At 51.7% G+C, this 25,085-nt stretch overlaps 1 protein-coding gene across 11 annotated transcripts in view; it reads right to left on the bottom strand.

Annotated features, from left to right (window-relative positions):
- Positions 1-6,345: 6,345 nt before the first annotated feature.
- The window catches only part of TTC13 (tetratricopeptide repeat domain 13), a 66,284-nt gene continuing 47,544 nt past the window's right edge, over positions 6,346-25,085 (bottom strand). For 8 of the 11 annotated variants that reach the window (XM_084757430.1, XM_084757436.1, XM_084757434.1 and 5 more), the window contains 13 exons: positions 24,638-24,812; positions 21,458-21,614; positions 18,683-18,813; positions 18,115-18,247; positions 17,033-17,125; positions 15,153-15,236; positions 14,289-14,373; positions 11,757-11,866; positions 10,393-10,528; positions 10,205-10,284; positions 9,485-9,563; positions 9,265-9,344; positions 6,346-7,194 (listed from right to left, as the gene is read on the bottom strand). In XM_084757430.1, the coding sequence (XP_084613556.1) occupies positions 7,080-7,194; positions 9,265-9,344; positions 9,485-9,563; positions 10,205-10,284; positions 10,393-10,528; positions 11,757-11,866; positions 14,289-14,373; positions 15,153-15,236; positions 17,033-17,125; positions 18,115-18,247; positions 18,683-18,813; positions 21,458-21,614; positions 24,638-24,812 (1,458 nt within the window). In that variant the 3' untranslated portion in view covers positions 6,346-7,079. The remainder of the gene's footprint in view (positions 7,195-9,264; positions 9,345-9,484; positions 9,564-10,204; positions 10,285-10,392; positions 10,529-11,756; positions 11,867-14,288; positions 14,374-15,152; positions 15,237-17,032; positions 17,126-18,114; positions 18,248-18,682; positions 18,814-21,457; positions 21,615-24,637; positions 24,813-25,085) is intronic. The other 3 variants (XM_084757433.1, XM_084757435.1, XM_084757440.1) reach the window with 1 other exon arrangement.

Genomic DNA, 25,085 nt, shown 5'->3' with positions numbered 1-25,085 from the left:
TGTAATCCAGACATAGCGACACACACATGTGATCTCAGCACTCTTGTGTAAGGTCGGGGCAAAGGGATCCTACGTTCAAGTGCATTCCAGCTGGCCACGCCGTCCGAAGCTACCCTGCACTGCGTGACCACCTATGTCCAAGTGCGTGCGTGTATGTGTGTGTGTGTGTGTGAGAGAGAGAGAGAGAGAGAGAGAGAGAGTGTGTGTGTGTGTGTGTGTGTGTGTGTGTGTGTGAGAGAGAGAGAGAGAGAGAGAGAGAGAGAGAGAGAGAGAGAGAGAGAGAGAGAGAAATAAAATAGGCATGGTGGTTCATACCAGGGACCCTAGCATTGGGGAGGCTGAGGCAGGAGGACTGCCATTAGTTTAAAACAAAGCTGGCTTGTACCATGAGTTTCAAGCCAGCCTGGGCTACAGTATAAGATTATGTCTCAAAATAAATAAAAACAAAAATCTCATCAGTATAACAGAGAGGATAAAAGCAAAGCCAGCAGATGACAGCTGGTCTTTCAGGATGTGAAGGTGTAAGCCACAAACCCAGGATGCTGACCTTTTGGTATTATTATTAGCGATTTAAATGGGGCTGTAACAAGTCTCACAGGCTCAGTACACTGGCCCCAACCCCATGGTGTATCTCTGCTAACCCCCTTTTCATAACACAAATAATGCTTGAAGAAGTGTTCCTGAACTGGGAGTGTCCAGCTGTGGACGGATTGTCTATACTGACCTAACCCGTGAAAGACACAGGGCACACCACAGAGGAGAGGGCAGGGACACTGTTAAGAGATGAGTGAGAGCCAGGCAGTGGTGGTGCACGCCTTTAATCCCAGCACTTGAGAGGCAGAGGCAGTGGATTGCTGTGAGTTCGAGGCCAACCTGGTCTACAAAGTGAGTCCAGGACAGCCAGGGCTACACAGAGAAACCCTGTCTCAAAAAAACAGAGAGAGAGAGAGAGAGAGAGAGAGAGAGAGAGAGATATGACTGAGAGGAGCTGTAAAATGGCACGGCATGGCCACCACATGCATCGCTCCGCAGCTGTGGTCACCTGCATGAGACCTACACAAGACACACAAGACGGAACCAGTCCAGAGTCCAGCATGGATGGAGAGGAGGCCTCAAGGCCCCAGGCTTGGTGAGAAAACCAGTAGCAGTTAGTGGTTGCTGAGGGAGGTGTAGTTACCTCCCCTTTAGGGCCGAGGCTGCTGGCAGGTAGCCTCACACCCATTCACATATGGGTGGCACTGACTAGACTCAGGGTTAAGAAAATACAAAGTTGAGACGGAGACAGGATGTGGCACTAAGAATTGAGTAATGGTGGATGGATAGTATTAAAATACATGGTATAAATGCATGAAAGATTTAAATAATAAACATATTTTAAAAATAAAGAAGTGTCCTTGCATTTAACATCTGTGTGCTCGCCTTGAAACTGTATAGGAAGGGTGGTTAGTTTCAGAAAAAATGGCCTCATGCTGTTTTCAATGCAGCTGTGAGGCTGGAGTGGTGGGTCCCGTGGTTGAGAGCACTGGACCTGAGCAGAGGACCTGAGTGTGGTCGCCAGCACCCACATGACAGCTCACAACTGTCTGTCACTCTAGGGGTCTGACACCCTCCTATGATCTGTGGGCAGAGCATGTATATGGTGCACTTACACTACATATGGGCGAACACTCACACATACACATAAAACAAAATCCTCTTGTTAAAAAAGCAGTTAAGAGCTGTTTTCCTTTTACAAAGAAAGAAGGCGAGAACACTTTCATTAAGTGTTTTGAAGCAAATATAATTCATTGCCAGGAAGTTTCTAAAGGAGTAGAGCCCTGGCTGCAGAGAGAAAGAGAGAGAGAGAGAGAGAGAGAGAGAGAGAGAGAGAGAGAGAGAGAGAGAGAGATGGCTGGAAGGGAGAACGAGGAAGCCCTTGGGTCTAAGGCTCCTTTCCCATGAAGCACTCAGCACTCAGCACTTTAGAGTGCCGTGCTTGGCTATACCACTCTTTGAACCCAGCAGTGTCTGCTTTATTCTTCCAGGTTGGGAGGAAAAAACCAACCACATGAGAACATGTGTCGCAGTTTGGATGTGTGCAGGCTTGTAGGTGCCGCTGTTAGGGGGGCTCTGGACCTTTAGGAGGTGGTCATAGTGAAGGCGGGTCACGGAGGGTTAGCCTCCATGTTTTATAGAGCGGCCTTCTTAATCCTTTGCCTGACTCCTGTTCAATCAAGATGTGAACAAAGCAGCCTTACTCCAACGGCCATGCTTTCCTAGCCGTGCTGGGCCGTACCTCAAAACGTGGGCCTCAAGTTGCTCGGTTGAGAAAAGTAACTGACAGACCACAGATGCCAGAGAAACACCAGATGCAGGGCTAATTCGGGATAAGGAGGACTGCGATGGCAGCACAGTATGAGGTGAGTGGGACAGATGCACAGCCTCCACCAATGTGCTCTGCTCATCCCGGGCTAGCCAGGGCCAGCCAGGCAAGGCAGCTGTGCTCAGGATGGCCAGGGCCAGCACAGGCAGGCAAGGCAGCTGTGCTCAGGATAGCCAGGGCCAGTACAGACAGGCAAGGCAGCTGTGCTCAGGATGACCAGGGCCAGCACAGGCAGGCAAGGCAGCTGCTCGGCATGACCAGGGCCAGCCAGGCAAGGCAGCTGTGCTCAGGATGGCCAGGGCCAGCACAGGCAGGCAAGGCAGCTGTGCTCAGGATAGCCAGGGCCAGCACAGCCAGGCAAAGCAGCTGTGCTCGGCATGACCAGGGCCAGACAGGCAAGGCAGCTGTGCTCAGGATGGCCAGGGTCAGCACAGACAGGCAAGGCAGCTGTGCTCAGGATGGCTAGGGCCAGCACAAACAGGCAAGGCAGCTGTACTCTGCATGACCAGGGCCAGCATAGGTAGGCATTAGCTGCAAATTTTCCACTAGAGATTTTTAATCACATGCTTCATTCCCATTTTGTTTGAGCGTTGAAGAATGAGGGTCTTGCCATGTAGGCTAGGATGGCCTCACCAATGATCCTCCTCAGCATCTTGATGGCTAAGGTCTCAGGATGTGCCTCCACACCCCGTCTACACTTCTTTTTGACAGGGTCTTGCTGTGTGTCCAGGAGGGCCTGGAATTTGTGTTCATTCTGCCTTGGCCTCCTGAGTGCTGTGATCTACATTTTAACAAGAGCCTTAACTATCACGGAACTTTCTAGAATCCATTTATTTACTGTCCATGGACTAGAGGGTGCAGACACGGTTAACACGCTGCAGTAGACAAGCCAGCTGTACAGCTGAGAGCTCCATACACTCACAATGTGATCTGGGCTCACCCGGGAATTTCTGATCAGATTGGTCTTTAGTGGGAATCGGGCACCATCAGAAAGCTCAGTGCTGCTGCTGGTGCACTGGCCTAGGACCACACAGAGGACCCCTGTCCTGAAAGCTTCACCTGCAGCCCCATGCCTCCAGCAGCCCAGGATGATGAGGCACCTTACAGCAGTTGGCTTCCGCTTTCTGGTTGCCCTCTGTGATTAGCCCGGGGGATGTCGACAGTGGAGGACAGAGTCTGTGCTGCCCCTTCTCAGTGAGGCTTAAAGTCAGTCCCTGCACTGCACGTGAGCTGCATCACCAGCCTTGTGGCCCAGGCACCGCGTGGGTACTTCACCTCTCACACCTGGCCCTCGCCTCGGCCGGGAAGGGCCAGACAACCGCCTCTCACTATCCTCCTGAAGATCTCTGCGTGTTTTCTCCCTCATCAAATCAGGGTGTTCTTGGCACCCTGGACCAGGCAATGTGCTGTGCCAGAGGCATCCACGTGTCCTTCACTACTAGGAAGACGGACAGAGAGAGGCACGGCCACATGGGGCGCAGCATAGTCTCTTCTATCTTGTTGCTCACTGGAAGAGGAGCCCACATAAAGGCGTTCACTGAGCTAAACCTGCGTTTTCTGGGCATTCTGCGTGTTCTGCCTCTAGGGCTGGTGTGTGGGCATAGCCCAAGCACACATGGCTTTTTCCTTCGGAGTCTGAAACCTGGGTAATAATTTTCCTACTGCACTTGCTGGTTTTCTCTGGAGGCAGCTTTTATTTTTTACTTTTTATTTTTTAAAGATTTATTTATTTATTATTATGCATCCAGTGTTCTGCCTGCATATACACATACAGGCATCAGATCACATTACAAATGGTTGTGAGCCGCCATGTGGTTGCTGAGGATTGAACTCAGGCCCTTTGGAAGAGCAGTCAGTGCTCTTAACCACCTCCGAGTCAACTCTCCAGCCCTGGAGGCAGCTTGTAAAGTTGAAACACACACACACACAATGTATGCATATGTATGTGTATATATGCATATATGCATACAAATACTTTTGAAACAGGGACTATATTTATAGCTCACGTTGTCCCGAACGTGCACAAGTCCTCCTGTTTCAGCCCCTGATGGCTAGGATAATAGGCATACGCTACCACAGCTGGCTTAGAATCCTTCGTTTTCTTTCTCTTTGGCAGAGTCGAGTATTCCAGAGTGACCTTGAATTCACCACAAAGCTGAGGAACCATCCCAGTGGTCTTCCAGGAACAAGAGCCCTTAGAGACAGGCCTCAGATTACCCTAGGGTACAACCTCCTTGGCTACAAACAGAACTGCCCATGATGCTTTGTTGAGCCCTGGGGAATTTGCCCCATATATTCAGGGAGCTCCTGGCCACTCTGCTCCCCAGGCCTTGTAACAAGTCATATCACCTGAACAGGCAGAAGCTGTGACAGGAAATACATACATTGAAATGTCGTAATTCGGGGTCAATGGGCTGAGTTATAAGGAACCATATTCTGAGCCAGGTGTGGTGGCACTCCCTTTTAATCCCAGCACTCGGGAGGCCGAGGCATGCGCATGGCTGTGAGTTCAAGGCCGGCTGGGGTTACACAGAGAAACCCTGTCTCAATAAACAAAAGAGTACAAGGCCAGCAAGCAGAACCGGATTCTAGTCTGGGCTGATGTCAGTGTGCGCTCCCCCGCTTTCTGACACAAGGAAGGTCAGGGTTTGGCCTGACTCACAGTCTGAGGGCCCAGTCCATCATGGTGGAAGGGTGGGGGCAGCTGGTCACACTGCATGCAGACAGGAACTGAAGCGGGTGGCCAGCACAAGCCCATGGGCTGCTGCGGCTTAAATTCAGGGTGCGTCTTCCCACACTGGGTGAGCCTTTCCGGTAACATCAAAGACACACCCAGAGGCAGGCTTCCATGTGGATTCTAAATTCAGTCTGTTGGGTTGGTGAGGACACGAGGAGTGAAGTGACCTGTGACCACAGGAGGGGACACAAGAGCCCTCCCACCGTGTGGAGCCCTCAGCAGACCGCTCAACTTCCAATCATGATGTTTTAGTGAACAAGTGAGGAAACGTCTGATGAAAGCCAAAGGGAAGTTTAAAGCCCAGATCTTCTGTTTGCCTCTGCAGATGCCACCCCGCCCTCCCACCTCAACTGCAGGCAGCCCCCTGCCTGTGTTTCATGTCCGATGAGTTAGGGCTGACCTGCACAAGTCCCTCAGAACGCACCCTGGGATGGCCTCAGAAGATAGAGCTTTGGACTGTACAGATACAGGTCTGTGCTCCCCCGCCCCCACCTTGTGCCAGAACCCTCTGTTAGCATCACCACACAGAGGCCCCTGACTCAGGCCCAGCTTGTTCCCACTGGATTCAGCGGTTTCTCTAGGCCTCGCTTCTGGTTTTTGGGTCATTTGTCAGAAGGGGATGGAGCCATGAGGGCAAAGTGACCCAGCAGCATTTGGAGACAATGTTGTTCAAGACTGTGCTAAGCACTGAGTGAGGCAGTGGGAGCCTGGGTCCTCAGTTCCCAGTGAGCCCCTGGCAGGAACGGCCCAGCACCATCCTGTCAGCTCATCAGCGGCTACGGAGGTCAGAGACCTCTTAGGGTGTGGGCCATCTGCCCTGTCTTAGCGCAGCCTCGGTGAAGATGCCCGGCCCACGGGTATGGACTCTGCCTGCAGAATGAGTCAGTCCAGCTCCCTCGGGTCACCTTGGGAAAGCCACATCTCCAGGACAGGAAACTACAGACAGTGGGGCTGGGCAGACATGCTGCTTCCTGCATGGACCCTCAGCGGTTCTGCCCTCACTCGGGGATCACTGAGGCTCCGGGGGGGGGGGGGGGGGTGCCCTGGGGGGGCTCAGGGGGGTGCCCTGGGGGGTGGGGGTCCTGGGGGGGGTGTCTCGGGGGGTGGGTGCCCCGGGGGGTGGGGGTCCAGTGGCCGAGTGCTCTACACTGTGGGAAGCCCTGTGCTCCATCTCCAGCATCTGAATAGGAACCTAAATAACACAGAGGCCACAACACAACCACAAGAATACGAAACGGACCACGGCTTGAAACTGCAACAGTTTAATGGACCGTCTCACTCCATCCTTCACCCAGTCTGAGAAAACTAGACACTTTCTAAGTGTTCTTCACCTGAAAGCGAAGCCAGCTCACACATAAACAACACAACCCAGCGGCCAGGCTTGGCAACTGACAGAAACTGCCTCAGCTTATCTTTCCAACACAGAAAAGTTCAGTGACTCTGTCTGGACGCTGGCAAATACTGTCCGTGTCGTGCGGCCAGCGCCTCTGGCCACAGGTTGCTGGGCCCTTCCACATTCTGGGGGGCTGAGGGGCCCACGTGTGGGAGCATGGCAGCAGCGAGGCACCCCACAAAAGCGCACAGGAGGGAAGTCAGAGAGTTCCTCAGACTTCCTTCCTCTGACAAGTAAAGACAAGCCCTGCTTGTTGTTGGCTTTGTTCATCTTAATGATTAATTTTTGGTTTTTGAAGTAAACATTTTTCGTTGTAAGGAAGGAGCAGTATGCCTTACCACACAGGAACCAAGCGGCTGCCATTAATACACATACTTCCCTTCCTGGTCAAGTCGCTTTTCCCCTAAAACCCGTTTTCATGATTTCTGTTACGGTTCAGAAAAAGGAAAGAAAATGTTTTCAAGTATTCAATTCCTATCAAAAAATTGGTATCAAAAGTAATAAAGGACCTAATTCCATAATAATCCCATGTTTTAAAAAATAACTTAGGAAGCAAGAGCCTGGCCCTTCACGCATCCTCTGTGCAGCTAGAGCTTCTTCAGGCAGCGTGGGGCGGAGTCCGTGTTGAGCACCTCGATCATGGACCTCAGAGTCGGGAATGCCTCTGACACTGATGGCAGGGTCTTGTAGGAAGGAGAGATACTGCAAGAGAAACACAGGGAAACTGACTATCACCACTGCCTCACAGGAGGGCCACAGCCTGGGCATAGGCATTCCTTTGAGGAACTCTCTAGACCCCTGAGTCTCTCATGAGAGACAATAGCAGAAAGGTGGAGGGCAAGGCAGACACCTCCACGGTAGTGGCCTCACGCCCTGAGCTGCCTGGAGGCTCAGCCAGGACTTTGGGGAGAAAATGGCACTTTAATGTGCACAGGACCACTCACCACACGTCCTCCTGTGGCTGCCATGGCTGCCATGCACGCTGAACCTGGACTCTAAGGACACTGGCCTCAGGCCTGGTCTTGTCCCTCCCGACTGTCACTTCTCTAAGCTCCATTTTTCTTATCTGCAGCAGTTGACAAACCCTTAGCTCTGAGCTCCCATGAGCCTTGAGAAACATTACATACCAGGTTTGCCACCAACCACAACTGTACACGTGGCTGTGTGGTTTGTGGGAAGATTTGCCGAAATTACTAAGTAAAGGAAACAGGACCTTCCACCTTGTCATCACATCACCAAACCAAGTGTAAACGGGTGAGCTCGGAACAAGACAGACACAGACTCCTCAGTTTTAACCCAGCTCAAACGGCCCAGGAGGTGACAGAATGGTGTTGTCCAACAGCACCAAGGGATGCAGAGACTGAGTCTTGCTCAAGCCTGTGCACTTCCCAGCATTCCTGGAGGTCGGGCTGTGAGGCAGCTCGCTGGACTGTAGCACATGGTGACAACGGGTTGGGGTGGGGGGTGCTACTTCCTGCTGGAGCTCGTCACACAGCCCCTGCCTGGGCTGCCACAAAGTACCAGCTTCTGGGAACTGCAGTGCCGTAAAGTACGAGACACCCGGCTTGTGCTGCATGTGGGTCGTGGGAAACGTATACTTTCAACCCACTCCTGGACCCTGGGCCTGAGTTTGGGTTAATGGATGGACAGAGTGAGAGAGACAGAGAGGGAGGTGGGGGGAGAAACTGGTTATATAAAAGAGACATGAGTAAAATTTCCTTCACACACCTTTTCCCTTATTATCACTCATTTTAAATTAATTACCATGTGCATGCGTGTGTGTGTGTGCGCGCGCGTGTGTGCATGTGTGCGTGGTGGTCCTAGGTTGACACTGAGACTCTTCCTTAACTACTCTCCACTGTATTTACTGAGCCAAGGTCTCGTGTGTGTGTGTGTGTGTGTGTGTGTGTGTGTGGTGGTCCTAGGTTAACATTGAGACTCTTTCTTAACTACTCTCCACTGTATTTACTGAGCCAGGGTCGTGTGTGTGTGTGTGTGTGTGTGTGTGTGTGTGTGTGTGTGTGTGTGTGTGTATGTGTGAATGTGTGTGTGGTGGTCCTAGGTTAACACTGAGACTATTCCTTAACTACTCTCTACTGTATTTACTGAGCCAGGGTCTCCTCTGTGTGTGTGTGCATGTGTGTGTGGTGGTCCTAGGTTGACACTGAGACTCTTCCTTAACTACTCTCCACTGTATTTACTGAGCCAGGGTCTCATGTGTGTGTGTGTGTGTGTGTGTGTGTGGTGTGCGCGTGTGTGTGCATGTGCGTCTAGTGGTCCTAGGCTGACACTGAGAGTCTTCCTTAACTACTCTCCTCTGTATTTACTCCTGTGTGTGCGTGCGTGCGTGTGTGTGTGTGTGTGTGTGTGTGTGTGTGCGCGCATGTGCGTGTGGTGGTCCTAGGCTGACACTGAGACTCTTCCTTAACTACTTTCCTCTGTATTTGCTGAGCCAGGGTCTCCTGCTGAACTCAGAGCTCACAGATGCAGGCTAGCCTCACCAGCTACCTTGTTCTTGGGGTCCTCTCTCTCTGCAATCTGAGCTCTGAACTTATAAGTGAGCTACCAGAACCACTCAGCACTTTATTTGTGCTCTGGGGATCGTAACTTGGGTCCTTGAGATGTGCTTTATCCACTGAGTTCCCCTCGCCCCATCTCCCGCACTCATTTTCACCTGTAGCCAATGTCTTAGGCTGCGCTCAGCTGCCCAGGGCAAAGGCGGAGGAAGGCGGCCCTTCCCCAGCAGGCCGCCCCCACCACAGGCACAGTTACCTTTTCAAGTTCATCCAGCTTTTTGCTATTTTGCTGAAGGCCTCAGAGCCAGGGGCTGTCATAGCTTCAAAGTCAACTAACTGGAAAAGAAGAGAATGAGGGTGTGACGGGGCACAGGAGGCATGGTGTGAGGTCTAACGTGCCCCATAACCACAGCCCAGGAGGCAGTGCGGCCATGCATGCTGCAGCTGTGCATGCACCTCCCGCCGGCCCTGTATACCTTTCCCTTTGGGATCTTCCCTGCCACTTCTTTGCCGCTGGCCATCAGTGCTCCCACGATGACTGAGTAGGCGATGACACTGTTGAGACAGAACAGACGTCAGCCAGCCCTGGTCTACAGTCACCATGCTAACCTCCCTATGGTCTTCCACCAGAAAAACAAAGTCTTACATAAGATTGAAACCGTAAGTGTTCAGTTAACAATAGAACTCAGTTGTGTTTGTTTTGAAAATATTTCTACTTTCCTACGGAAAAAGCACAAGGACCTTGAGGCTTGTCCACGGGAGCATCGCTTCTGAGGGACCGTGTGTCCCAGTCAGCTTGCTTCCTGCTTCATTCTCTACTATTGTGAGACAGGCACACACCAGCCTCTCCCCTTGGACTTAAATTAAATTCCCTAGACTGCTGGTCAAGGATGTTATCTTTCTGTTTTTCTTTCTTCTTATTTTTTTCTTGAGACAGGGCCTCACTATGTAGAGCAGGCAGGCATCAAACTCACAGAGCTCCGCCTGCCTCTGTCTCTTCAGGGCTAGCTTTAAAGGCGTGTGCCACTGTACCCAACAAGGATGTGATTATTGGGGCTGGGGGTGGAGGTGGGGTTTAGAGGAAGCCATGGGAGCTTCTGATCTGTAGTGGGCTTCAGAGCCTGTCTCTGTGTCAGGAAGTATAAGCCACAGTAAAAGCTCAGTGTGAAGCCATCATAGTACAGGGTACCACTCACCTAGATCCTCGAGACAGGGGCATTAAATTATAAAAGTAATAAACTAAGGATAAGATTAAGTTGCAGACAGCATCAGCCTCCTAGGAGAAAGGACAGAGGTCATGAACTTAGACTCCCATATCATACACACACACACACACACACACACACACACACACACACACACACACACACACAGGAAAACCTACCCCAAACTCTGAGGAGAGGAGAAGCACCTTCCCCTTTGCTGTTAGGTCTTTATAAAGTGCATCTATCTCAGCGTGATACAGCTGGGTCCTCTCTTCTGTGGTCTGAGTTTCCACAGAAAATAGAATATTGCCAACCCTGAAAACACAAGCAACTGTCAAAGGTGTACACTCCACAGACCAAACAGAAACCTGGAGCAGTGGCGTGTGTTCTGTGTCTGTATGCTCTCAGTGGCTGCCCTGAGCGCCAAGCCCCTGAGCCAGGCCTGCCCAGGCTCTGTCATCAAGTTCCCAGCTACTCTGTCCACAGTGAGGAGCGGGGACTGCGGGAGGCTCACAGAGGCTCACACACACTGCTCCTATCATGTCTGCAGTTTAAGCTCTTGCATGTGGCACCACTGCAGCTGTGATGATAAACTCATGCAGCACGTATTTATCATGACGTCACCTGTAGAACCTTCTAGTACTTAAATCCTTTAGCTGAAGGGAGGGAGGGATAGGTAAGACCAGGCTTGGAGACATAGCATAACTGGGTGACAGTTCAAAAGGGAAGATTTCTAATGGGGAAGACAAGGGGAAAAGCTGACAGCTTCATGGGAGAAGTGGCCTGATGTGGGTCTATCCTAGTTAAATTCTACGGGACACACATGCATGCACACATGCATGACCGTGAAGTAAGAAGGGGCCTAGTGGGAAGAAAGGATCCCGTGGGAATAGTTGGGGGTTGGCGTGGGGTGGGGGGCAAGTCAGGTAACACGGAGTGAGAAAGATTAAAAGCCATAATATACATGTATGAAACTGTCAAAGAAAAATTTCTTGTGTTTCAAGACAGGGTTTCTCTGTGTAGCCTCGGCTATCCTGGATTTGCTTTGTAGACCAGGCTGGCCTCGAATCACAGAGACCCCGCCTGCCCTCAGAGTGCTGGGATCAAAGGCGTGCGCCACTGCCCTGGCAAAAAAATAATTTTTTAAAAATGCTTCTAAATCAGTGGCTGTGAAAACCATCTTGAGGATGTGAGAGTAAGGGCAGAGTTACAGGTCACAAATGACAACTGTAACCTCAGCCTTTCAAAGCTTTACTTCTACTTTTTAAGTTTTTTTGTCATCTGTATGCAAACTTTCCACTAAGATGGCACCACCCTGTGACATGCACACACCCATCATCAGTCCTTGCACAGCAACTGGGGCTGCCCAGATCCGTGATTTCCTGCCACTGGACAAGCTCTCCACAGCCTCTGACAACCAGGCCGAGGGGCTGCGGGGACATAAGGGGCTGGCTGTGGGGACGTAAGGGGCTGGTGGCTTGGCCAGACATACGCTGTGACACAATTCCCTTCAGAACACAGCGCCACCTCTGCGCACACATACTTGTCTCCTGTGATTGTGATGGTGAAGCCGTCATATTCCTTCCCTTGATCTTTGAGGCTGGGAACTTTGGTGTTCACAGTGAACCCATCCTTTGTTTTGGTATTAAACTGCTTTTGAGGGAAAACAAAAATGTATGTTAGTTGCAGTTATGACACTGCAGCATGGCACTGTCACCTACAAACACGTTGGGCTACACTCGCAGCTCCTCTGGGCTGCATGTAGCCCACAGCTGCAGGCTAGACATGTAGAGTTCTAATCTGTCCGGAGCTCTGACTCAGCCCTAGGTTTTTCTGAGGCATTCAGATAGGGAGACCACGTGCTCTCTCTTGATAGGCAGTGGCTAAGAACACCTCTCCCCTCTTCAGATGCAGCAAAAGCCCTCAGAACCCCAGCGGCACATCACACATGCACACAGAGCATCAGAGAGCTGCGGGGTGCCCTAGGAACCCCAGCAGCACATCACATAAGCACACAGAGCACCAGGGAGCTGTGGGGTGCCTGTACCAGCCAAGATCTGGCTCACTGTGGCAGCTGCTCTGCGTTTGTTTTTCCTCCCAACTCAGCTGGCAGCAACCCCGCCTGCCAACAGTGCAGCAGTGCCGGCTCCTGTAACCCAAAAAAGCACTCTGTGCTCCTGCAAGCGATCGATCCCTCAGAGGCGCTCAGCACTCTCTCTCTCTCTAGCTGGGGAGTTTTATATGTACACACTCCAACCTTGCAGACCATGGGTTGCTAGGGATTCCTCAGAGCTGGCCAGGGTCTCCAGGAACACAGCTTCAGGGGCCAGTTTTGAGTTAAAACTTGTGACATTCTGAAATGGCAGGAAACAGGTCTGCCTTTACTCTAGAAAAACGCCTTCCTAGTTCAGCTACATGATGCTGTCCATATTTCTCTAGGACGGGTGGACCTGGAGCAAGGCAAGCAATGACAAAGGCCTTCTCTGGCTTCTGGTGGGAGGGTTTCTCTAACAGCAGGCCACAGGAGTGCTGGCTGGAGGCCCAGAGCAGGGTGCAGCTGGACACGGCAGGCTGGCAAGGCTGTGAGCTGAACCGAGGCGGGGGCACCTTCTTTCAGGAATGGCTCTCAGAAGACAAGTGCAGGTGCTTACTGCACAGCTGGACCCTTGCCACAGACACGAGCAGGTTTGGACACCTACTCACAGGAAAGGAAGCATGCCTGGCCCAGCCACTGGGCTGCGGAGTGGCAGAGTGGAAGGGTGAGGCCAGCCCTTCGACTCCGGTCCATGCTCCCGGCTAGTGAACCGTCGGCTGGGGCCCAACTCCTTCCTTTTCTAAGTCGCTCCATGCTTTACCGAGGAAGCAGAGCTGCGTGTTTCCCACACACTTGGAGCACACACAAACCAACACATCCAGAATCTGGCTGGAGCCAGTCTGAAGTTGAGATGCTCCCATCCAAGGGGCAGGCTCCCACAGACAACCCAACCAGAACAATGCTGCCATCCTCTGGCGAGGCGTTAAGACTCACCTTAGCACACTTGGCTTTCCTGTCCACTACGGGGTAAGCAGATTTTGGCTTCCACCTGATGTTTTACTGAATTGTAGTGACTGAAATCCACAAGAAAGCCACTGAGAAGCTGACCCACTGCAGTGCCAGTCTCCTCTCTATGGTGTGTCCTGCCACTGTGCCATAACACTGACAGTCACCACCACATGGTGGGCTTTAGAACCCATCTGAGATTCTTCTTCCAACAGATCTGTCATTGCCCACGATGTGCTGAGATGTGCCACAGCTATGGCTTTCCTCCTCAGCTTACTTTTGCCTCCTTTTGTGAGCTTTTCAGTTGGACTGACATCTTGGTTCTGCCTTTCTACGTCAATGGGACACCTCATTTCCATCTTTTCAGAGTGCATTTCAAATTAATACAGACATCAAAATTCACGCTGTTTCTGTTTGCACAGTTGGGATCAAACATAGGCCTTGGGTGTGCCGGGTGAGCATGCCAGGTCAGTGCTCTGGCATCATTCACAGGGAGGCACCTCTCCAGGAGCAAATGAAGTTGGAGGTGTACAAAGGGGCCGCCCACCGTCAAGGCCGCAGCTCAGCCTCAGGAGTCACAAGCCTAGTTTGAATAAATCCACTTCCAAGTCCCTTTTGTTTCCTGAACTGACTTCTTGAAAATCAGTTCTGGTTGAGTCTGGTTGGTTACTGCTTACAGTGTCATGTAGGGATTTCAGATGTCATCCTTTACACATTTTAAAGCAGCACAAACATTTGCTTCCCCCCTTGAATTGTTGCTTGTTTTCACTTATACAATTCCTCCTCAGATATATTTTAATATTAAGTAATTTTCTGTGGATCTGTGTTTTGCCTGCACGTATGTCTGCACAGCCTGCGCGCCTGGTGCCTGCAGAGGTCAGAGGGGGAGTCAGATCTCCTGGGACTGGACTGACAGATGAGTGTGAGTCACCACGTGAGAGCTAGGACTGGAGCCCAGGTCCTTGGGGAAATGAACCCAGTGCTCTTACCTGCTGTCCCTGGCGCGGCCCCACCTGTGACTGGGGAGACGCTTACCTTCATGATTGGAAGAAGGTCTTCCACTTTATGCACCTTTTCCAGTGCTTCTCTGACCTCCAACAAGCCCTTGGGATTATTCGCCCTTGAAGAGAGAGGGGCGGAGCAGAAGCGAGGATGCGAGAGATATTAACGCAGAATATGGCAAGCTGGTCAAATTAAAATGCTAATCTGCTCCTAATGACAAGGAGCTCAGCGCTGGGGCCTGTATAGCCCAAGGCTGCTCATGACAGGGTCATCCACCCAGACCAATAACACACATCTACCCACCGACTGTTCAGACTCTCCTGCTCAGTCAGCATTGCCTGAGCAACACGGCATTGGCCCGGCATGGGTATTACGTGTAGTCTGGATGATGTAAAGCATGTGGAAGCACATGTGTGGGTCTGTGTAAATGTCATGCCATCTAACGGAAGGGGCGTGAACACGCGACCTTGGGATCCACCGCTGAGGATACACAGCAGGATGAGTCAATCAAGCTAATAGGTGTGGGGCTGCAGGTGCGGATGCCACTGATCAGAGCGGCCAACACACAGGCGCAGGCTTAGCACAAGCGCCATTGCCCTGTTCCGACTCTGCTGTGGTTTTACTCCTAAAGCTGCCTGCGGGGGTTCCACACGGGCCTTATCCTCAGCTGGTGATTCCACCGCTCAAATCTGAACTCCTGACTAAAGGACAGCTCGGCAGCAACGGGGAATGTGGCAGTGCTGCGTGTCGGGCCTGGCCTGCTCAAGCGGGCACGTCAGCAGGCTTTCAACTTCTTGGCTAGCTTGCTTGGCAGCCAGTGGTTCAGTTTTCAGACTTCACGGATATGCTACACGTGGAAATCAACGCTTTACAGCAGAGGGGCAAGCGAAGGCTTACCCGTGATAAACAAGGATCCTGTCTTTAATAAAATGAAGTATTTTCTCAAAATATTCCAGATATCGCATATTAATCACTTGACCCCTGCAAGGTAAAAGTGACAAAATTAACCACCATTCTACAAAGGAACGTAAAGATCAGTTAATTCCGAAAGACCTGAGCTACTTGCTCTTATCTCTGTGGGAGAGGCACCGCAGCAGGAAGCAGGCTCTGGGTGCCTGTCCTGGCAGAGAGGGGCCTAACTGGGGAAGGGAAACCCTCAGTGTAAGGGGTCCTGGCAGGGGAAGGGAAACCCTCAGTGGTCAGACCTGATAGCAACTAGCGAAGGGGACGTGCCACTCCCTGGGTAACAGGTCGCCCAGCAGCCTGGCTCTGTGCGGATGTCTGCGTATCTGAGGCCGCATCTCCTCGCTGTTTAGACCTCTTCCTTCCCTCTGCCCATGGTAAACACATACTTTTCATATCCCCACGCCCTGGCTAGTTTTCCTTTAGGCTCTGGCAGGCTCCCTGCCCAGGGACACCAGGCCCGGCTCCCAGAGCACCCTTGTGTCAAGGACGTGATGCAGGCAGGACTTGTCCCCAACCAGGCCCCTCGGTCTCCAGCCCCACCGCGTCTCCAGAGACTCTTAGGCTGACATGGGACAACATGGCCTCAGATAGAAGTGGAATGTATTCCCTGTGGTGCTCTCCCGTCAGGGCCCTCTGAGCCACTGCTGCGTTCCCAGCTCCACCTCAGAGCATGTGCAGCTCCTTTGCAAGGCCCTGCAGGGGGTCACACGGATCTGAGCCCCTACACTTGTTCTCAGACCTCAAACATGTTTCCTTTGTTCCCAGCCTGTTGCCTCCATGACCTTCCATGTGCGCACACCGGTCAGGGCGTTGCCTCTGTCACCACCCAGGAAAGGCTCACCACTCGGCTTCTACCTACAATGCCAATGTCAGTGCCGAGACTTCCTGGAATGCAGTGGTTGGCAGCTACAGTGGAGGAGTCACAGCTTCCTGGCCAGGCTGACTTCACCAGTAGGTTCCTGGCCAGGCTGACAGTGGGTTGATGCACTGCCTCACTGTCTCTCTTGAGACAGTCTGGGCATGGCTACTGGCTACACTGGTGACCCTTCTCGGTCCCATCAAATCCTGACCCGGGGCCCTATGACTCAAGAACCACTCAGCAAGAACACAGTGGCCTCAGTTACCTGACTAAATCTAGCTAGAAGTGTCACAAATCATTCTGTGAGAAACTGAAAGGAGCCAATTACAAAGGGAAAAAAACCATGATTTCTAGAAATTAAAACGGTAAGAATAAAAAAGACTTTCACACTAAAACTTAAATGTAAATGTCACATGTTGGCCAGGACTCTGGAGCCTGCCAATTTATGGAAGCCATGTTCACTCAATGACAGGCAAATGCTGTGAGCACCCCTGCCGTGCGGCTCCTCAGCGTGTATTTGTTCATGGAGCTCAGCCCACACAGCAAGGAAAGGCGAGCGTTCACCCAGGCGCCTAGCTCTGCAGGGCTCAGGGCCACGCAGAGGCTCTCGGTTCACCCAACTCTAAGCAGGGAGCAACCTCATTAACCGGCCCTTTGCGCTCAGGGTGGAGCCCGGCCACAGCTGACTCCTGAGGAAACCATGGCAAATACTGGATTCTCCATCTAATCAGTTCCTATGTGCTGTTTCATGACCTCTTGACACCTGGGCCACAGTTCATGAGTTCACCCTTCGGCATGGCATACACCCCTTGTATTCAGGTGGACCAGCAGGAAGGGACTCACGGGAGCTCATGGGTGCAGAGCTACCCTGGGTGTGGTCCCCACCAAGGCCACCAGGGCCCATCTCATGCTGATGCAGGATGCAAACAGGACAAGGCACGACAGCTCCCACCTGATTAAGTTGATATGGTTGTTGAAACCTCTGCTGAGACTTCGCGCTGGCATCTGATCCAGCCACAGCACAGGCTGGTCTGGATCCGCGATCCTGTGAAACAGAGCTCATTGAGGGCTGACACCTTACCCACAGCTTCCAGGGTAGAATAAGGTTGGGTCTCTGCAAAAGTGAGGGAGGAACCCTTCTATCTCAGCTTCTGAAAAGAGTGTCCTGCCTCGCCATACTGGGGAAGAAGCCGGAAAAGGAGCCGGGCGTGGTGGCACATGCCTGTAATCCCAGCACTCGGGGTGGAGGTCGGGGCAGTGGGGGTGGGCAGGAGAGGGCAGAGGCAGGCAGATCGCTGTGAGTTCAAGGCCAGCCTGGTCTATAAAGTGAGTCCAGGACAGCCAAGGCTACACTGAGAAACCCTATCAAAACAAAACAGAACAAAAAAGAAGCCCGAAAAGGCTGATGGAGCTGCAACGGTCAGAACCACCCTAGGAAACACCCCAAGGTGGTTCCAGAGAGAAACAGCTGATGGGGAGACCCACCCTGCATGGACCTGGCACCACTCTGGGCTAGGGGCAGTACTCAATAGGACAAAGTGAGCTGAGCAGCAGCAGCCATCTCTTTTTTGCAGCTGGATGCCAGGTAAGCAGCTGCCTCACACTGCTGCTGCCACACCGTCCTACCACGATGGGAGGCCAGGGCCAGAGCAAAGCCTCCCTCCCTTAAACTGTGTCTTGTCACAGCAACAACAGGAGCTAACATGTTGGGCAGGCACGTGTGCACTAGAGAGCCCAAGGTGGTCTGCACCTGAGGGACAGGCCACAGCTAAGGATGGAGGCTCAGGAGGCATCACCGAAAACATGGTGCTCACACAAGCCGTGGAAACTGGGCGCCCTCTATTTCACGAGCATGAGTGGAGCGTGTTCTGCAGAACACAAGTGACAGTGATTTCTGCAGACATCAGAGGAAGAATGCAATGCTGGATTTATAGGGCTTAGTTTTGTAAGCAAAGTGGGGATTCAGACCTCTGGCTGAGGAAAGATGCCTGTCCTGATAGGAGCCCTTCCCAGCGTCCCTCGCCCTCAGGCTACCTTCTCCACTTCACAGCAATGTCGAACATGTCCCTCCACTGCATCAGCCTCGTCTTCCCGTTCATGCGAACCTTGGAGTTGGTCCAGGTGCGGTGTACAGCCTGCATGACTTCCAGCGCTGCCAAGCCCATGGCTAAGGGAGGGACACCAAGACAGAGCTCACCAGAACCCTTCCCGAGGGCCAAGCTCTCCTTTTCTCTCAAGCCTCGGGGACCACATAAAGTACCAGAAGCAGATGCTGGGACAGCGAGACTGCGCTAACCACGCTACTCACACTGAGGAGCTGGCAGAGCCCTAGCTCCTCTCGCCTTCTGCAGGATAGAGGCGGCTGCCCTGGCTCAGGCGCCCACCTTCAGTGAGGGCTTGAGAGCCTTGCACCTGTCTGCATGGCAGCACGAGCCCAGCCGAAGAAGCCTCTTCCTCCAGAACGCACTGTGAACTAAGCCTCACACTTCTGTTCTGACCACGTGGAAAGCCAAGTACAATAAACAATAATTTCTAAAGAAAGATGATGTGGCCTACGGACCCTGGGCCAGAGTTATTCCATTTCTAGAGATTTCCAGCATACCTCTGTGTATCCTCTTGTTGGGCAGGAAGCCAGGGGTTTCGTACTGCATCAGCGAGCCCAGGCGGTCAGCTACACAGATCAGCTCCTGTACTTCAGGCTTGTAGCCCTCGAAACTCTGATGTAGCACATCCCTGCAGGAAACACCGTGAGCCAGATACAGACCTCTGCTGCACACACCTGCACCAGCCTCCTCCACTGGAGCTCTTCCACGACACGCACGGGACCAGGCCGTCTTCCTCTGGCTCCGCATCCCATCACACACCATTAAAAGGAGCCATCCGAGTCATGCGTCCCTCCTGCTGCCACACGCAGGTCAGGACAGCACCAAGTAGCATAGGTGGGGACTCAAGGACCTCTTATTAGCATTTGTTCTGCCAACTCCCCAGATACACGGTGTGACGTGCCCCTTCCAACAAGCAGTCAAAGCTTGCCCAACTATGTCCTTAACTGATCCTAGTCCACTGACACTTATTGCAGCTACCAGAGGTCTGAAGTGACTTCAGCCTGCTCTCCTTTTCGGCCCCTGTGCTGGGGTACTTGTATGTCAGCCCGAGCCAAGCTAAAGTCATCTGAGAGGAGGAACAGCAATTAAGAAAACACCTCCGCAAGATCAGCCTGCAGGCAAGCCCATAGGATAATTGTTCTGGTGACTGACAGGGGAGGGCCCAGACCACTGCAGGTGAGGCCACCCCTGGGCTGGTGGTCCTGCGGTCTATAAGCAAGCAGGCTGAGCACGCCAGTGAGCAGCGCCCTCCATGGCCTCTGCCTCTACTCCTGCCTCCAGGTTCCTGCTCTGCTTCAGTTCCTGCCCTGATGTCATTCGACGATCAACAGTGATGTAAGCAAAACAGACCTTTTCCTGGGCAAGTTGTTTTGGTCATTATTAGCAATAGTAGCCTGAACTGAGGCAGAGCCCAGCCGGGCGTGGTGGCGCACATCTGTAACCCCAACACTCGGGAGGCAGAGGCAGGCAGACTGATGTGAGGTCAAGGCATGTCTGGTCTACAAAGTGAGTCCAGGACAGCCAAGAGTACACAGAGAAACCCTGTCTCTAAAAATCAAAAAACAAACAAACCAAAAAAAAAAAAAAAAGTGGGGGGGGGGGGAGAGAAAAAAAAGAAAAAGAAAAGCAGCTATGGCCTTACATGACTCATTAGCTTTGGAAAATTCTTTCTAACACCGCTGCTTATCCATTCTCCTAAGCTTTAGGTGAGCCCACTCCTCAGGACTGTCGGGATCTCCTCCAGCTCATGCCCTCTGATCCTGCCCTGCCCATCCCTGCCACCTTCCCTCCTGCGGTGCTGTTTCCTTGCAGTCACATCTTGCGGCTCCTCAGCCTAGTAAAGTCCTTACTTAGGGTTTTTTTTTTCCCGAGACAGGGTCCTGGTCTTACTCTGTAGACCAGGCTGGCCTCGAACTCACAGCGATCTGTCTGCCTCTGCCTCCCAAGTGCTGGGATTAAAGGCATGCACCACCATGCACAGCTTAAAGTCCTTACTTCTGTGACATTTTCCATCCCTAAAACCTGCCACTCATTTAAAGCCAACCTGGCCACATTGGATAATCTCCCATTTCTTGTTCATGTTGGCAACTGAGTCATAGTTTTTGCTTTTTTTTTTTTTTTAAGATTTATTTATTATGTATACAGTGTTCTGCCTGCATGTACGCCTACACGCCAGAAGAGAGCACCAGATCTCATCGTAGATGGCTGTGAGCCACCATGTGGTTGCTGGGAATTGAACTCAGGACCTCTGAAAGAGCAGCCAGTGCTCCCAACCACTGAGCCATCTCTCCAGCTCCCAGTTTTTGCCTTTTAATTTATTTATCTATTCACTTTACATCTTGATCACAGCTGCCCCTGACGTCGTCATAGTTTAAGCATTTTAGAGTTATCGTTTGCCTGGTTTCAGCAACTTCAGCATGTGCAGTCCTCAAGGCTCAGCTTGTCAGTCACTCCTTCAATGACCCATGCACGTGGTGAGCAGTCTGAGGCTTGGATTTCATTCTGGTGGTCTTAGTTTGTGGGACTATGGGGGCCCAAATGGGTATGGCTTTCCTACCAGGAGGAGTTGGCAGCTACGTCTGTGGAGGTCCTAGAATGCCTCCAACATGGAGTCACACTAACTCCTAAAAGGCTCCCGTTCTCACGCCTGGCTGGCAGGGACACCATCGGGATGCTTCTCTCTAGTTATTTCTCAGCTCTATGGCCGTGCTGGACCCCTGGCGCTGACCTCAGCTCTGGCTCTGCGCTGTAGCCTGGCTGCCCTTCCTTCAGCGCGCACACTTCTGCCCACTAGAGCTGTTCCTCCGCTGGCCTGAGCTCCTCGCCATCCTGTCGCTCCTCCCTAGTGCTTAGATTATAACTATGCACTCCCACACCTGGCTAAACTTTCATATTGCTAAACAATTTGCTCTATAAGCAGCAAGCAAAAATAGCAATGTTTGTTAAAGATTGCTCGAAAGCCTCCATGCGTCTGAAGGGTAAAGGCTGCCCACACTGAGTGCCGGAGATCAGGCAGGCAGGAGAAGCAGCCTCTCTAAGGAAGGGGCAAGGTGTCCGACACAGTAAGAGACCTAGCTGGTGACACACAAACTGCACAAAGAACTTAGCAGGACCAGGGGTGAGACAGCGCTTATTGATAAGAACTTCAGCCCTGGGGGCTGAGGCACTACGACTCTGAGGTCAGCCTGGAGCAAACACACACTGAGGCCCAGTCCCCCCAGGGCCTCCAGCTGGGTCCTGGATGGCCGCAGCCCAAGCTACCCTGCACTTACTTGATGTGAGGCTGCAGGCCTGGCTGCTCTTCGTAACCATCAATGAGAAAAGGCAGGCTCTTGGCCCAGTGGTCCTTGAAGCTGCCTGGGAGATCCGTATCAATGCTGTATTCCGTCAGAGGGGTGTCGAGGTGAGCGTGCAGATACCGAGAGTACTCTGCAGATAGGAAAGGAGCTGCTAAACCCCGACACTGCTGGGGAAGCCCTGTCGGGACTCTGGAGGACGGCTGCAGGACTACAGAGCCTGCCGCTGCCTGGAAGCGGCCAGCTCAGGGTCTGCCTTGACTACACTTTACCGCGTTGGCATGGCGGAAGCCCAGAGCCCGCTTTCCTGTCTCAGAGCCTGAAGCCCAAGAGAAGCAGCAGCTGGAGCACAGGCTCTGTCAGCTCAGACAGACAGACAGACGTGTGCAAGCTCACCACAACCTGACTGACACCTCAGCGCTCAGTGGACAGTGTGCCTGCCCTGTCAGGGTGTCACTCCCACTGGCAGCTCTAATGAGGCAGGAGCAGAGTTGAAGGGCAACGTGTGGGGAAGACACGCTCTGGGCTGGTGATACTTGACCCAATCAGTCAATCATCAGTATGTTTGAGACAGCATGCATTTACCAATCTATTTTCCCACTATAAAGTCTATGAAGTCCAAATGTTGAACAAGTTTGGTTAATAAAGATTCACATGCAAACTGGGATGCCCGGTGATTGTAAAATACACCCAGGGAGCCAGGTGTGGTGGCACATCCTGTAATTCCAGCACTGGGCAGGGCAGGCTGACTGATCTGAGTTCAAGGCCAGCCTGATCTACAAGTGAGACCAGGACAGGCAGGGAAACCCGGTCTCGGGGAGAAAATAAAAGATTTTTATTACTTTTAAAATTATATGTCTGGGAGTGTGTGTGTGTGTGTGTGTGTGTGTGTGTGTGTGTGTGTGTGTGTGTGTGTGTCTGAATGTGGATATATGCCTAAGAGTGCAGGTGCCCTTGGAAAACAGATGTTGGATCCCTTGAATCCAGGTGGCTCTGAGTTGCCGCACGTATTGCTGTGGACCCACACTTGGGTGCTCTGGAAGAACGGTTGTTCTCTTAACTATTAAACTATTTCCCTAGACCTAGACTGTGACATTTGTAAAGAGGCCAGTCATGGTGGCTCATGCGTGTAATCTCGGTCTCAGAAGGCTGGGGTAGTGGGACCAGCATGGGCTGCACAGCGAGTACTAGTCAGTGTGAGCTTCGGGATGAGATGCTATCTCAAAAAGACCAACAAGCAAACACACCCTCTAAGGAATAGGTTTTTTGGTCAATTATATGCTGAATTGAACAATAAGAATTTTTATTAATTTATTTTTATCAGTCAAATAAAATAACCATTAACTCTACTTGCCTGTTTTTACATGTCTTTCAAACGCTTTCTTCACTTTACAGTTTGGGGGACGGCACGTGTGCGCCACAGTGTGTGGGAGCCTGAGGGCAAAGTGAGGACTCAGCCACTCAGAGGACGGGCTCAGCAGCAACCGTCCTGACACACGGAGCCCTCTTGCATGTCCTATGCTTTTATATTTTAATATGTCTATTAAAAACTTTAAAATATATAATGCTTGCTTTTTTGTTTTACAATAATGCTCTCAAGGACTAATGAAAAACACAAAATATGTGGGTATGCAGGCAACAAAAACAGCTTCCTTAATAAGTGGGGAAATTGTGTGTGTGTGTGTGTGTGTGTGTGTGTGTGTGTAACTGGAAGGTACACACATGTGTGCACTGGCTGGTCTCTGTCTACTTGATACAAAACGTAGACATATATTGGAAGAGGCCATCTTTTTTTGTTTTTTGTTTTGTTTTGTTTTTTTTGAGACAGGGTTTCTCTGTGTAGCCTTGGCTGTCCTGGACTCACTTTGTAGACCAGGCTGGCCTCGAACTCACAGCGATCCACCTGCCTCTGCCTCCCGAGTGCTGGGATTAAAGGTGTGCGCCACCACGCCCAGCTGGAAGAGAGAATCTTAACTGAGAGAATGTCTCAGTAACATCAGTCTATGTGGCATTTTCTTGATTGACGATTGATGTGGAAGAGCCCCATCCACTGTGGGTGGTCCTGAGGTACATCAGAAAGCAGGCCGGCCAAGCCCAGAGGAGCATGGTGAGCAGCTTCCTCCATGGCTTCGGTTTCAATCCTGCCTCCAGGTTCTGGCCCTGACTTCCCTCAGTGATGGAATGTGAGCCAAATCAACCCTTCCCCAAAGAGCTGCTTTTGGTCACGGTGCTCAATGAGAGCAATAGAAACGCTAAGACAACGTGTATGTATGCTGGGAGAGGTGTGCGTGTGTATAGTGGAAGATGTGTGCGCGCACACGAGTGTGGAACCATAGGAAAATATGTATATATACATAGGAAGATTTTTATGTGAGTACATAGGAAGGTGTGTGTGTGTATGTGTGTGTGTGTGTGTGTAGGGAGATATATGTGTACACAGTAAAGTGTGTGCGTGCATATGTGCATGCTCGTGCACGTGTGTGTGTGTATAGGAAGGTGTGTTTATGTATGGGTAAATAAGAATTGTGTTTGTATGCGTGTGTACAGAAAGATTTATAGGGAGATATGTGTGTTTATAGGAGGATGTGTGTGTATCCATAAGGTGTCTATGTACATTAAGGTGTGTGTGTGCATAGGAAGATATATATATATATATGAAAGTGTGTATATATACATAAGTGTGTGCAGATGCTTTGGAAGGTACATGTATGTGTACACTGGAAAATGTATATGGAGAAAGGCAAGTTTGTGACTAATTCAAGAATTGCTTCTTTTTTCACCAAACTGGGTCTCTCTGATACAGGAGGATGTGACACATGGGACGAAGGGACAGAGATGCCAGGTAACTCAACAATGAAAAGCCTCAACCCATGCAGGGGCTCCCTGTCCTGCAGTGAGACAAGGGGGCATAAGACATGCTATCCACAACGAATCTCACATCCAGCTAGCATGTGTTCTCACTCAGGTCAAGCTGCTGTGAGTTTTAGAGGACCTGTGGGTAAGGGAGACAGAACACCAGGCCTGTCTAGGAAGACACTGAGGCTCCAGTAGCAAGAGACGCTGGGGACAGGACGCCCACCTTCAACGCCATCGCCGCACAGAAGCAGCAGGGCACCCACAGCTCAGCATGGACTGGAAGCCCCGCCGTCTGCTTACCTCGGAGGTACTTCACCCGCAGGTACTCCGGGCTGGCCTTCTGGCCGGGGAGAGGGTCGTTCAGCATGACTTTTGTCTGGGCTTTAATCCCTTCATAGAACTGTCCCATTGCCACGTGGCTGAGCCCCTTCATGTACTGGCACACTTCGTTGTACGGCTCCAGCTGCAGGCAGCGCTGTGGGTTGGGACAGAAGTCTGCAGTCGTGTCACCTGGGCTAGGACAGCTCTTCCGTCACCCCAGAAACCGTCCTTCCAGATCGAGTCAAACTACACATAGGTTTCTAAATTAGTACAGAGCCCAAAATGAGGGCACTCCCCTCTTCTCCCCTTCCCTCCTCCCTGTAGACAAAGGTCTCAAGGTAGCCCTGGCTAGCCTAGAACTCACTATGTAGCCCAGGCTGGCCTTGAACTCAGCAAGAGCTGCCTGCCTCAGCCTCCAAAGTGCTGG

Source organism: Acomys minous (genome assembly GCF_964271855.1).
Source record: "Acomys minous genome assembly, chromosome: 14".
Taxonomy (NCBI): Eukaryota; Metazoa; Chordata; class Mammalia; order Rodentia; family Muridae; genus Acomys; species Acomys minous.
Note: the sequence above shows the minus strand (reverse complement) of the source record. Positions and strands in the feature narration are given on the sequence as shown.